Source organism: Protopterus annectens, chromosome 2.part1 (assembly GCF_019279795.1).
Source record: "Protopterus annectens isolate FY-2018-M chromosome 2.part1, PAN1.0, whole genome shotgun sequence".
Lineage (NCBI taxonomy): Eukaryota > Metazoa > Chordata > Ceratodontiformes > Protopteridae > Protopterus > Protopterus annectens.
Window position 1 is genome coordinate 1670666611 of NC_056729.1, and position 13620 is coordinate 1670680230.

The 13620-nt window shown below is 38.9% G+C and overlaps 1 protein-coding gene across 3 annotated transcripts in view; it reads right to left on the reverse strand.

Moving 5' to 3' along the window:
* The window catches only part of SAMD11 (sterile alpha motif domain containing 11), a 1263018-nt gene that overhangs the window by 954606 nt on the left and 294792 nt on the right, over positions 1–13620 (reverse strand). For all 3 annotated transcript variants that reach the window (XM_044063099.1, XM_044063100.1, XM_044063101.1), the window contains exon 4: positions 2203–2327. In XM_044063099.1, the coding sequence (XP_043919034.1) occupies positions 2203–2327 (125 nt within the window). The remainder of the gene's footprint in view (positions 1–2202; positions 2328–13620) is intronic.

Genomic DNA, 13620 nt, shown 5'->3' on the forward strand with positions numbered 1-13620 from the left:
ACTCCCCCCCCCAAAAAAAAGCTTACATCAGCATTATTAGATATGCTTTCTCTTCTGGTATATTAAAAATGCATTAATACATTGTTTGCTTTGATCCAGCCCTGCAGCCTAGAGTGATAATATTTGGCTCAAAATATAAATAACAGATGTAGCTTCAGCTCCAGTACAGTAGGTGGTCCACACATATAATAAAGCTTTGATTTAGGACTTTAAATCTACTTTTCAGATTGGACAAGCATATTTCTTAAGAAATCTCTGGACATAAACTATAGTGATCCTTCACATCTAACAAGCAACAGTTTTCCTTTTCTGTACTGAGAAGAACTTGTGAGTTAAGAGCTCATCTGCCAAAAAGCTGTATTCTTATGCAAAAGAAAAAGGAAAAGTAGTGTACAGTTAGTTGTTCAAACATCTGCAACATTCTTACAACAGCCAAAAGGCAATGCCGGGGAAAAGTTTTAAACAAAGTGGAATGTGGTGCAACAGTCATACAGCTCACCTGGATGACAAAGTGGAAGTCTACAGATACAAAAATGTGTACTGATATTAACACTTGCATTACGGACTTGGTCCTAGGGCAAGTTTAAAACTTTCCCAGGAGCTGTGCTTTTTTTATTAGCTTAACAAGTCAAATTCATTCAAGTCTATGCCTAATGCCAACAAATAGCAGTCATTATGATTCCAAGTGAACAAAGAACGAAAAATTCCTTTGATTTCCTGCAAAGTTTTAAAAAAGTAAACCAGAACAACTTCAGCAAAACTAATAACTTCTTTCAGCACAAAATACAAAGGTAACTGCAAATTTTTGCAACACCAATGAGTCGGATTTTTACACTGTTTAACTAAGCTGCTATTTCAGTTTTGTTAGCATTGTGGCTTAGAGGATAAATCAATGAACTATAATAAACACTGCATATTGCTGGTCTCCCCAAACTCTATATACATACAGCATGAAACTGAGAAAAAAACGTGGAAGTTGCTGTTTAACAAAAACTAGTAATCAAAAGTAACAGCAGCGAAATGAGAACGCCCGTCTCAAATCCCTTAAAATACTTTTATTCAGACATAGAACCAACATGTAGTTAAGCACTTTCATCAAATGGAGTTTTACTTCATCAGAACAATGAGATGTGGGAAAAAAACAGATTTAAAATAGCTTTAAAATAGCCAGTGAAGACACCGGGTTGGGTAAACATTCATCCAATCAAACCCTGCACATAGGTAAACTGATTAATTACATCAATCAAATGACTTGTATAAAATATTTTTAACTAATTCATACTGCAGCAAATATAAAACATGTATATATTTCTGTGAAATGAGAATAAAAACACCTAAAATAGATAGAAATAAATAAAAATTGCACAAAAATATACATAATTAAAATTCATAAAATAAAAAATACATAATTGAATGTTAAAGTTATATACATATATACAGTTTTAATATTTGCTGCAGTATGAAACTGACCAAGTCCCCAAACAGATTTAAGACTCCTGGGTCACTATTAGAAAAAAGATACTTATGCATACTGGAGCTTGCCCAATAAAAAAAAAAAACAAGCCAGTGTCATAAAAAGCAAGTTATGAGATTACTGCTGAAGCAAGTCAACCAGAGAATTGTGTAATAAAACTTGTTGTCTTATCTTACGTAATCAATGGAGTACAAAATTATAAGGGAAAAACTTGGGATCAAAAACTCATGTTTAGAAAAAGGTAATCTAATCCGAGGGAGTAAACTGGGTATATGGCCCTTGCCTCCCTCCCCTAGTAAAGTATCCGTTGATTTCAGTAATGCACATAGTGCCTCTAGTACTTCCATTACTAGGTATATGCTGATACTTAACAAAATCACTTCTGCAATCTAAATGAGAGGCAGTTCTGCATGACAGCTAAACATAACGTCAAACCTAAAACCAAATACATAAATAAACACTCCAAGAACTTTGTTGAAGGAGGTGAAATCTATAGTGGCAGACTGGGAAGGGAAATCCAAGTTCTAAACCATAATACTTTAACAGGATAAAAGGCGACTGAAGGTCTAATATGAATTTATATGCACAGTTTAAAAAATGCAGGACATTGTTAGCTAAAGAAAACTCACGTGAATATTTAGAATATAAGCATGTTCTTGCAATACTCTCATATCTGCTATTGAACAAAATAAGCCAACGAGCAACAAAAAACTTATTTTGTGTCTTACCTGGTGGTCCTATGTTTAGATCTAGGTTATTTCTCTTGATCTCAGTTCGACTTTGACAATCTGGCATAACGACCTGCCGACTCTGATGCAAGTTAGAGATGATAGTAGAAAGGTCACTATCACGGCTGCAAGCATTGAGAAAGACAAGGATAAAGCAATTCTGAGCTTCAGTTTACTCATCAATGTTTTGTTATTAGCTCTGGCTTCCAATACGTTTTCCCCTCCCACTTATCTTCCCCGGACAACTACCCCGGTCACATCAGGCCAAAGCATAATCTTATATACTTGGGCTAATCCTCCTCCAGCAAAATAATCTATATTTGAGGCACAACATCATAACCATTACAGCAGTCTTAGTACTTTTCACATCCAAAACTAGAATAAAATGGGTTAAATTCTTAGGAATTTTACTTTGTCATTTTAATTGTAAAGAAAATTTACAATGCATATATTTTACTTAATTCTTCATATGCAGCTTACATTTTTGTTCAGCAGCTATGATACAACAAAAGAGAGGTGTGCTAAAAAAAAACAACAGCACAGAAAACAATATACTAAGAACATAACTTTGTCATTAATAAGTGCATCAGTTTTACCAGCACTTGATATAATGACTGATAACTCTTAACTGCTCATGACATTCAGAAATTTCCCTGATTTCATCTCAACATTTTGCTATGAACCTCATAAAATGTAGTATTTCATCACACAACTGAATGCTGGTGCCGTTATGCAATGACATACTGTGTATCTACATATTTCATGGTCTTCAGAAAATCTGTATTAATGCACATCACATTCAAGTCACTTTCTTAGTGAAATCTGTCATCATAGCGAAAATATTTAAGCCATGGAAATCACACAGACTAGTTGCTCATGTGATGATTAGAGCTTGCCACACCACAATACAGTATATGATCATGAACCCAATGGTTCCAAAGTGGTTCACCTAACCTGAGACCACGATGTGCAGACTTTGTAACGTGCTTCAAAGTATCAAAGAAACAACCTGGGAAAAATAACTGTGAATTGACTTTAAGGAAAGACTTAAACAAAAGTCCATCGCAGGAGTAGAGTGTCTCATCTCTTGTTTAGCTTTCAGCTGATAAAATAACATAATTATGTGACAGAAAATCTCTAGGCATAAATACATTTAGCTAATGTCTGTCTGCAAATTTCCACAATATGCAATAAAGCATCAGGCAAAATGGGTTTCCCAGCTCCTGTTCATATTTGTATTCCATACTCCATGCTTAGCCACATCACTCTTTAACCATCTGAAAATTGCTCTGACTGTCCAGCAGAATGCATACTTTATGTAAGCTGAAAATTAATTACTTAAATTAACTTAAAAGATGAAAACCCAACAAGGACCACCTGCATCAAGCAAATTTGTGCCTTATCCTTTCTTAGCTGCCAAGTTAAGATGTATTAATGCAAACATTCAGTGATTTTAAGAAGTTTATGAGATTAATTTGACGTGATTATCAGTGTGCTCTAATCAGGCTAATCAATAACTAGATGTCAGATGAAGGGACATATGTGAATAAATGCCATCATTAGAGTATGAATGGTGCCACATAGTCTGTTTAGCAAATCTGACTGTCTGCCACATGAAGTATTTTAATAATCTTTACCCTGAAATATCAACTAAGTTAATCATTGTTAGCAACAGAAGTAAGATAAGTGGGTATTATTTTGTAAAGTGAAGAAATAATATGCAAGTTTTCAGTTTAAGCTTTATTAAAAAAATAGGACGGGGTTAAGAATACCACCTCAGAAAACATTAAGTGCAAGAACAACACATAATTTGAGTAACAGCAGAATATCTATAACCCCCACAGAGGCAAAATGGGAAGAATTACTTACATTCCCTGTCAGAAACTAAACAAATATCTGAAACACGAGCAGAAATAATTCTACTTTAAACTGTTTCTATTTTTTAAAGTTTATTAAAATAATACTAACAACTGAAAGCTAGCACATAAACTCTGAAAATGAATATATATATTGTGTGGCCCTCATGTCTCTGGCAGAAAATAGTGGGTAAACTGTAGTAATGGGTATAGGTTCATATGTTTATAAGTAAACACTAGGCTATCAGTCTGCAGGCTATAACAAGCCTAGCCAGTAACCAGAATTCAGAATTGAACTCTGTATATTGTACCTGTGAAGTAAAGACACCCCCCCATTCTTGTCACTCTATGTCATATATGTGTTGTCATATAAAGACATGGAGCTCTGATTGTATATATGCCTCTGTACAGAAATGTTTTTTGTCATTTGTTGTATTTGTACTGTTATGTTATGGAGCTTTTCTCCCTGGGCCTCCGCTGTAAATGGACCTTGTTCCAGTCAGATTTTCCCGAAAAACAAATGTAAAATAAAATAAATAAAATAAAATAAAATATATAAAATATTTCAAAAATTAAGGAGTGAGTTTTTCATGCAAACTGGCTCTAGTTTGACTGCAGTTTAAACTACTGAGAACTAGAATGCTGCTCCATTTACTGCTTATTAATAACTTACACTCGTGTCTGCAATATGACTAATATCCCTCACTTGGGAATCACAGATACTGAGATAGGCATAAATCCCTACATCGTTAGATGGATAGCAAACTGACTTACTGACAGAACATATGTTAGTCAGGTAGGTGAATCCACTTCTGATAAGAAACTTGTTACTTTTGGTGTCCCACAGAGCTCAGGGGTGGGACCCCTCCTGTTTGGTATATACTTCTCTGAAGCGAAGACCAATGTTGGAGGCCTCTGGCTCACCAAGTTCGCCAACAACTGTAAGCTGGGAATAATCACTGAATCCCCAGACGATGCTGATATCCTACAAACAGAGCTAAAAATGACAAACTACTGGTGTCAAAACCATGGTCTGAGACTAAGGAATAGAAATGTGTAATCAAGCCCTTTAGTGAATCAGACATCCCTGCAAATTATAACATTGATAGCACACCCCTAAAAGTAGACCCAGTGGTGAGGGACCTGGGAACACAGATAGTAACCTAAACTTTGACCACCAGGCAGCTATGGTAGTGAGGAAATCCTTCTATGTGGCTCAATAAGTAAAGCCATGGTGTCAAGATCAAAGGAAGTCACAGTGCCGTTGTACTCGATCCTCATCAGGCCCATGATTGAGTACAATGCTCCATTCTGCATGCATCTAACCAGGCACTTGCAACAACTGGAGCGGTCCCAGAGGTTTATCACTGGGTCTACTTTTAGGGGTGTGCTATCAATGTTATAATTTGCAGGGATGTCTGATTTATATCGGGCATGGCTTAGTGGTAAATCACTTTGTCTATGGTGTGCAGAGTCCTGGGTTCAAGTCTTGCAGAGGCTGTTTATTTTCTAAATCAGTATTTGAATTGTACGTTACGCATTTTGGGAGGGTGGCCTAATGGTTAAGGTGTTTGCCTTACAAACACAAGGTGCAGAGTTCAAGTCTCACAAGGGATAATTGGCTAGGCTTAAAATGGCTTGTAAGGGCAGTTAGCTTAGTATGAACCTATATCTATACCTATACCTAAAAAATACAAAGTGTAAGACACATGTCTTATGCAGACTGACTAAAGGCCCTACCCTTTTACTCCATCTCAAATCGTTTATTGAGAGGTGACTTATGCCTAACATACAGTCTCTGATCCAGCCCTGATGAAAATGTTACACATTCACAAGAAAAATTATATGAGGGTTATGAGTTCTATGGAGCTAAACCTTACTTGTGACTCTAACAGAACTTGCTGGAGAGGCAGATTTGTATCCCAAAGGCAACCTCATCTACAGAATAAACTTCCCATCTATGTAAAACAAATCACATCCCTCATTCTCTTCAAAACGAATGTGGATAAATGGATGGAGAATCGTAAATTCACTCCTGGGGTACTGACCACGTCCCTTATGGACAGAGGCAGTCTGTAAAATGACTTGGGGCTCCAACACACAAAGACCCACTACCCTGACACTACCCCATACCATATCTGGGGAATTACAATATAATATTGTCATATCCTGAGTATTGGCTAGGCTTGTAAAGGTTCTTGTGCCATTAGCCTAGTAATAACTTACGAACCTATAAATGTGAAGTATCTGTAGGACTTGTGCAACTACTCAGTTAACAAACAAATTCATCTGGCTCCTTTTCTTACTGAATAATGTTGGTGTGTTTTATTTACTTCATACTTTACTAATTATAGGTTAATCTTTTTAAACTCCAAATATGTTTGAGCCTCAAGTAATTCAAACAGTTAAAGGCATGACAGCAAACAAAACAGTCACAGCAAGAGCCAAGCCCAGGCAACTACACATAAAACTATACTCTTGCTGTACTTTTCTAACACTGCTCTAACAAGTCTGGCTCAGAAAAAAAAAATATTTACTTTGGCCATAACTGACCTCCATGATCATGCCGCTACAGACTTAAAACTCATACTTAGCACAAAAGCCAGTTAAGGCTCACCTCGGTAAAAGTACTGACCTCAGAGATCAAGGTAGCATCAATACACATCTCAGAAACTAAAAAAATAAGAAGCTAAGTTCTTTGCGGTGTGACACCAGATTTAGGTTCACAGGTAGTTACTAAGCATATAGTCCAGGAGCCCATTAATGAGCCTAGACCAAATATTCTACTGCCCCAAAGCACTGTCTGGTTAAATGGCTTGCTGAAGGTCACACAATAGGCAAAAGAAGGCTGAGTGAAACAAACCCTGTATCACAGGAAGTAGCTTGTTAAAAGCTCATAGCCTTAATTCGCTGTGCTAACTGTCAGACAAGATCTGACAGACCTTCACATGCACGTGGCCAGCAGCCTGGAGGATCTCACAAGAAAATGGCCAATAACACAACACCCAGGAATGTAAGAAGGCTTGATAGAACAGGCATACCCTTACGTGGTCTGGTATTGTGCAGTATTGCCGACCACAGGGATACTATGACACAAAGCAGAAAGTAATTTAAGGCAATGTTTTTATATAAGTTTAGATGTGTTTTGTTGTAATTCAGTAGTAAAACATTCTAGTAAATATCCTATGACTGTATAAGATGTGAGTGTTTTGTTTTTTCCCCAATTTGCTTAGAATACTATTTACTAAACTGTTTATATTTACTCTCTGTTCTGTGTCTCTTCTTGCTAACATCTACTACTTATAGAAAGCCACATGTAGTAATGCTGACTGAACTAGTGAATGAAGTGAACGCTTCTAGGGAAGAACATCAACAATTACACTGCACTGCCTACTAGAAGAAAATAAATTTACAGCAGTACTCCTGCTCTGATTATAAAACTGTATTTCTTCTTTATTTTAATTTATCTACCTTCTAAACTGTTTGTCCTGGTGAGGGATGTCACAAGCTGAGCAAGACAGACCACATTTCTCAATCCCTAGCAACAGCTTCTGGATCATCTTAGGGTTCTCCAGGTGTTCTCCACCTGTAAGATATAATCTCTCTAGTCTATCTTGGGTCTGGCCCAAGGCTTCATTCCAGCGGTATGTGCCTGGTATACCTGCTGCAGGAGGCAAGTAGGAAACATCATCGGAAGGTGGCCAAATCACTGCAAATGACTCCTCTCAATCCAGAGCAGTAGTGGATCTACAGTAGAGTTGATTGTCCTAACTAACTGGGGCCTACAGTGGTTTGGATAATCAAACATACACTGAACTGGATGAAAAACTTCTAAAATCTTGTTTTTTCTGTATGCAGGGAATTCACTTTTCAACCATTCAGCAATTCCAGTGGACAATAAAGAATATTTTTCATACATGAGCAGGCTACAAGCTCAAAAAACATGCACAAGTGAATATGTATAATATTTACATATTTAGACTTTACTATTTATCCCACCCAAAAACTTTGGAAAGCTGCATTCAGATAATTGCCATTTTGGATAATTGCTGTATGGATAATTGACTCTCTACTGTACTCCATTATCCTCCTGTATTGACAACCTCCATTATGAACAGTGAGACCAGCAACCCTACAAGGAAACCACATTTCTGCCACTTGCAACCCTACGAGGAAACCACATTTCTGCCACTTGTACTAAACAGTTCATCCTTCATGTGGCTATTCAAAACTTCTGACCATATATGAAGATACGCATGTAGAGTAACTGCTAAATTGACAGCCTTATCCTATGACTCAGCTCATGCTTCACCTGTACAGCCTCATAAAACACCTCCAGTACTGCTGTCACTGTGCCCAAACTGTGGTCCATCATTGGAACCTCTTTACGCTCACTTGTGAAGCCTTTCTAAGTCGAGTGTGTGTTTCATCGGAACAGGTATGTGGGATGTACAGTAGGTGTGCGTGTGTGTGTTTGCGAATGTGTGTGGGCTTGGGTTAGAGTAATAGTTAAGTAAAGGGATAGATTAAGTGTGAGTGTGTGAGTGTGTGAGTGTGTGAGTGTGTGTGTGTGTGTGTGTGTATGTATATCTGTGTGCATGTGTGTGTGTGTGTCTGTGTGTAAGTGTGTGTGTGTGTGTGCGTGCATGCATGTGTGTGCGTGTGTGTGCATGTGTGTGTGCATGTGTGTATCTGTGTGCATGTGTGTGTGTGCGTGCATGTGTGTGTGTATCTGTATGCGTGTGTGTGTGTGTGTGTGTGTGTGTGTGTGTGTGTGTGTGTGTGTGTGTGTGTGTGTCTGTGTGCATGTGTGCGTGTGCAAGGTGTGTTTCTGGGCTTTCGTAGTGGTAGTGTAATGGGAAGTTTTTTTTTTAAATTTTAGATGCAGGTTACAGTCAGGGTTAGGGTCAGGGTTAGGGTTAACACAAATTACTAAGGTGGAGCAAGCGTTAACCTAGCGAACAAAATATACATATGTACATACATAGGTAAATAAATAAATTCTGCCTGAACGTTAGTTCTGTGGTCTTTTACGGACAAATTCAACAAACCCTATTCAGTCGAGGCTGTTACACTGAAATGGGTGACTGACTCAGAAAACTAAATCTTATCCTGTGATTTGGCAATCTCAGAGTTACTTATAATATAAAAACCTGCAGCAAGTTACCCGTTCAGTCCATCATTCTGAACATGATTTTTTCTGTAAGTCTATTTGAAGAACCACATCACATTCAAGGACTACTGCTCTGAATCTGTTAGCAGTTGCCTTACTCCAACCCTCTAACTCAGCTTGAATAATTCATCATTTTGCTGTTTTCATTTCCATGAGTGTTACTGCCACAGTACAATCCTTGGAAATTGTTAAAAAAATGTTTATCTGTTTGAGGATTTCATGAATTACCTCAAAAGTTTGACAGTGAGACTTAAGAGAACTTGCATGATAAAAAGATGAGACATATGGACGAATGCCTGCTTACAAACCGTGAAGTAATGGGCACTTAAAAAACATAACCAATGCTCATGGAAATCTGTTAAAGGCAAAACACAGAAAAAGACTGAGCTATAACGGAGAAGATCTCCACATAATGCACACGGTTGCAGTCTGTATCAAGTGGCATATGGATGAAATCCAAATCTTCTGAGGGTACTATGATAATTACTTGTGTAAGACTGCGCACAGTATAGTTGTGTAGGTAACTTACTATAATTGTAGATGTTTAAATGTGGTTACTGTTGCAGTCATAACTTGTAGAGGAAGATTCCCAAAGCCTTTCCAGTTAAAGTAGGTGGCTGGCTCAGTGCCCAGATCTGGACTAAAGGATGTTATTCAGGACAGCAATGGCAAATTCAACCCTTATGCTACATAAGACGTCAAGCTTGCAGTGTCTAGAAAAGGTATGGACTCAGGACCGTATGGTTCCTTCTAGGATGTCCTAGGTAACAAAACCTTTCAGGAAGAATGCACTAGTTGATTTCCCTTTGATGAATGTAGTCTGAACTTCTCTTTAAAAAATTTGCCATGTGTATTAAGGCACTAGTTAATGAAGTCTGCCAGTCACTTTGAGACAGTTTAATTCGTCACTGGCATCTCTTGCTTAATTTCAGCAAATTAGTCAAACAATTGATCTTATTTTCTATGAGGCTTAGTTCTGTCTCACTGGTACCTCAACTGTCTATGTGCATCCAGAGAGCACAGGATTCTTTCTCCCATATATTGTTGGGGTTGGGAAAAAGACTGGATGGTTAACAGCCTGTGATGACTTTTGGCATGGGGGCATGGTTAGTATCCAAGGACACCTTGTACTTATGGAACTGCAAGAAAGGCTCCTTCCACCTGCAGGCTTGTAGTCCAGAAGCCTTCTTGGCAGAGATGAAAACTACCAGAAATACTGTTTTCCAGGTCGGAAACTTAAAAAAGATGCAGAACCAGCATGCCCCGGATGTAATAAGGTCAATTTTTATAACACAAAATTCAGATCTTGGGCTGGGATCACACTTCTTCTTGGCTGTTCAGATGGAGTATGTCCATCAAGAATCCTTCACTGAGGGTCTGGAGACAAATACAGGGTTAATAGGCAAGCATGTGTAAACAGTAGTTAGATGCATCTTCACAGAGGGACAGGCTTGGCCTAAAGAGAATATCTGAAAACAAATACTGGAGAACTACAGGCACATCCAGTTCTTATGGGAGTTGGTTCTTCTTTCTTTGGCCTCAGAGGGAAAATCTTTCCCATTTAGCTAGGTATGACTTTCTGCTATTTGGCCCTCAAGCTTCCCTCTTAATTTTTAGAACATCATTAGAAAAAAGGTGGTCAAAGAGTAGCACGGTCATATAGTATGAGGGACATTAGAGGATCTCCTGCATTACATCATCAGGCAGTTAAGCAGTTAGCACAAATGGTTATGGCTATGAGATGCTAGCAAACTGCTTACCAGGATCTGTGATTTGATTCTTTAAGCCTGCATTGGCCTAACTTTGTGGCCCATAGCAAGTTTATTTGGCCATCAATCTTCCCTCTTAATTTTAGAACATCATTAGAAAAAAGGTGGTCAAAGAGTAGCACGGTCATATAGTTTGAACTACATTAGAGGACCTCCTGCATTACATCATCAGGCAGTTAAGCAGTTAGCACAAAGGGTTAAGGCTATGAAATGTTAGCAAACTGTTTACCAGGAACCGTGATTTGATTCTTTAAGCCTGCATTGGCCTAACTTTGTGGCCCTTAGCAAGTCACTTAACCAGACAGTGCTCTCAGGCTGAGTCTGGTTAAAAAATACAGACAAATCAATAAATAAATAAAAAACAGATCCACCCAATACAGAGAATAAGCACCACTGCCCAAGTCTGACTGTTCAGGGCTCTGAAGCAAAATTTCTTCATTTGCTTGTTTCTGACACACGTGAACAAATCTATCTTTGATTCACCTCATCTTTTCATGTGGATCCCATCCAGCATCAACTCATATGGATCTACTGAGGTCCTGCTTAACAAGTTGGCCTTAGAGTTCTCCTAGGTTGGTATATAGTTAGCTTTCGAGAGCATTCCATACTCTGGCATGGCCTGTTTCCTAGCCTGAGTTGCTAGCCTTAATAGTTAGTAAGAATGTGCTTGCCTCTATTTCTTTATGCACCATATGTCTGTGGTGTTATCTCTTATGATTTGCAAGGTCCCTGATCTCCAGGGTGTCCTGAAGGCTTTGACAGCCTGAACTACTGCCACTATGTCTTTTGTATTTAAGTGCAGCTTTACCTATCTGGGATTCTAGCTGCCCTGCACTCTGAACTCCTACGTATGAGCCCTCATGCCAAATACAAGACATCTACTGTTAAGATCTAGGTTGAGAAAGTGGTCTAAAGTGCAAGTCGTCATTCTTCCTAAATGAGTATCCTGACCACATTTTTCCTAAATTAGTATCCTGACCACATTCTTCCTAAATGAGTATCCTGACCACATTCTTCCTAAATGATTATCCTGACCATTCCTGTTCCTACTATGTACATGATAGGACTGGGATGGTATGTTCCAGGAGAAGACAATGCTGTTCCAGTTTTACTTCAGGTACCACTGAAGTTTCCTCAAGTACAGTCTGGTTAGTATGGTGACTGTTGGGTGTCCCAGAATGCTCAGAAATTCCATGGTTGTCACCACTGGTTTCCTTAGCATGTTCTGAAAGATCAGCACTGGTGATGTAGAAGGATAAAGCCCCGACTATTTCCTGGGAAACCCATGTTTGATTAGCAGCTTGGGAGTTTGATGGTACTGGCAGTGGAAGATAAGCACCCTGGGATAAGGAAGGAGGTGAAGGTGGTGCTTGTCATATACTTTATATATAGGCCCCCCTTAGAAGAGGGTTTAAGATGCAATTACACCATCTATGGGTGGCCTTCTGTCTGATCAAGTCAAAAATGGGTGATGGTCTTTAGTGTGCATCATTGTTTGGAAAGCTTTGTGAGCCTCTGTAATGGTGCAAATCATTTGATCCCTCACCCAAGGAAGGTTTAGGCATTCAAGGGCATATAGTACTGTCATGGCTGCCTGAATGACACCCATCCCTGGACAGCTCTTGCCTCTGCTCCAAGTGAAAGTCCCAGAGCTGAGGAATGAATGGGCTCTATCTGACAGGTGGGAGGCTATATGGCTGGCAGGCAGGGAGGCAAAAACACAATTAAAAAAAGGCATGTGCTACAGAATTTCCACATATAACACAACATTTACTATTAATCCCTTCAACAAAATACATGCTTTTATTTGTATTGTAACTTTTGTTCTACTCCTGTTCCATTACATGACTTTCTTAATACAATACAATCACCAGAGTCAGAAATGTGTTTATCTGAGACTACCATGTCCCCCTGACCTCAACAGAACCTATTATCTGATGGGTGCCTCATTTTTATTAGGCACAGACTTTTAGCTAGGCACGGACAGGCTACACTAACAACATCCTGCCCATGCCACTAAGATTAAGCAAGAACTTGGTATGAGGTCCAAATATAGTCTATTGCAGCTTCACACAAAGGTGCTATGAAGGCAAATGTTGAAATTTAAACTCCAGGAAGGGCAAAGAGATTTGCATTGATATTTTGCGTGTGGCACACACACACACACACACACACACACACACACACACACACACACACACACACACACACACTCTCACATGCAAACCACCTTAGTCAGGCAATTGGTTTCCAACAGAGGCCATCTTTACACTTGAGGCTACCCATCCCCTCCTCATCCAAGAATGGGGAAGCCAGATCTGAGCTCTATACCTTTCCCATCCCAGCCAGCTCTCCAGAGTCCAGGGTTGTTTTCAAATGCATCTAACTAATATCAGAACTGGAACAGAAGGCACATTTAGTTGAAGTGTACTGTTGTTGTTGTTGTGTCTTTCGACTTTTCCGGCAGGTCGTCGCCACAGGAACTCTGGTCCGCTAATGATTGGTAGTTGATTTTTTACACATGAAGTTACCAGCCCTGATGCATGCACTCCAACCTTCGTAATGCCTATTCATGCATGTCTCCCACGCAGAAGACGCCTAGCTGAGAAACCGACAGCAT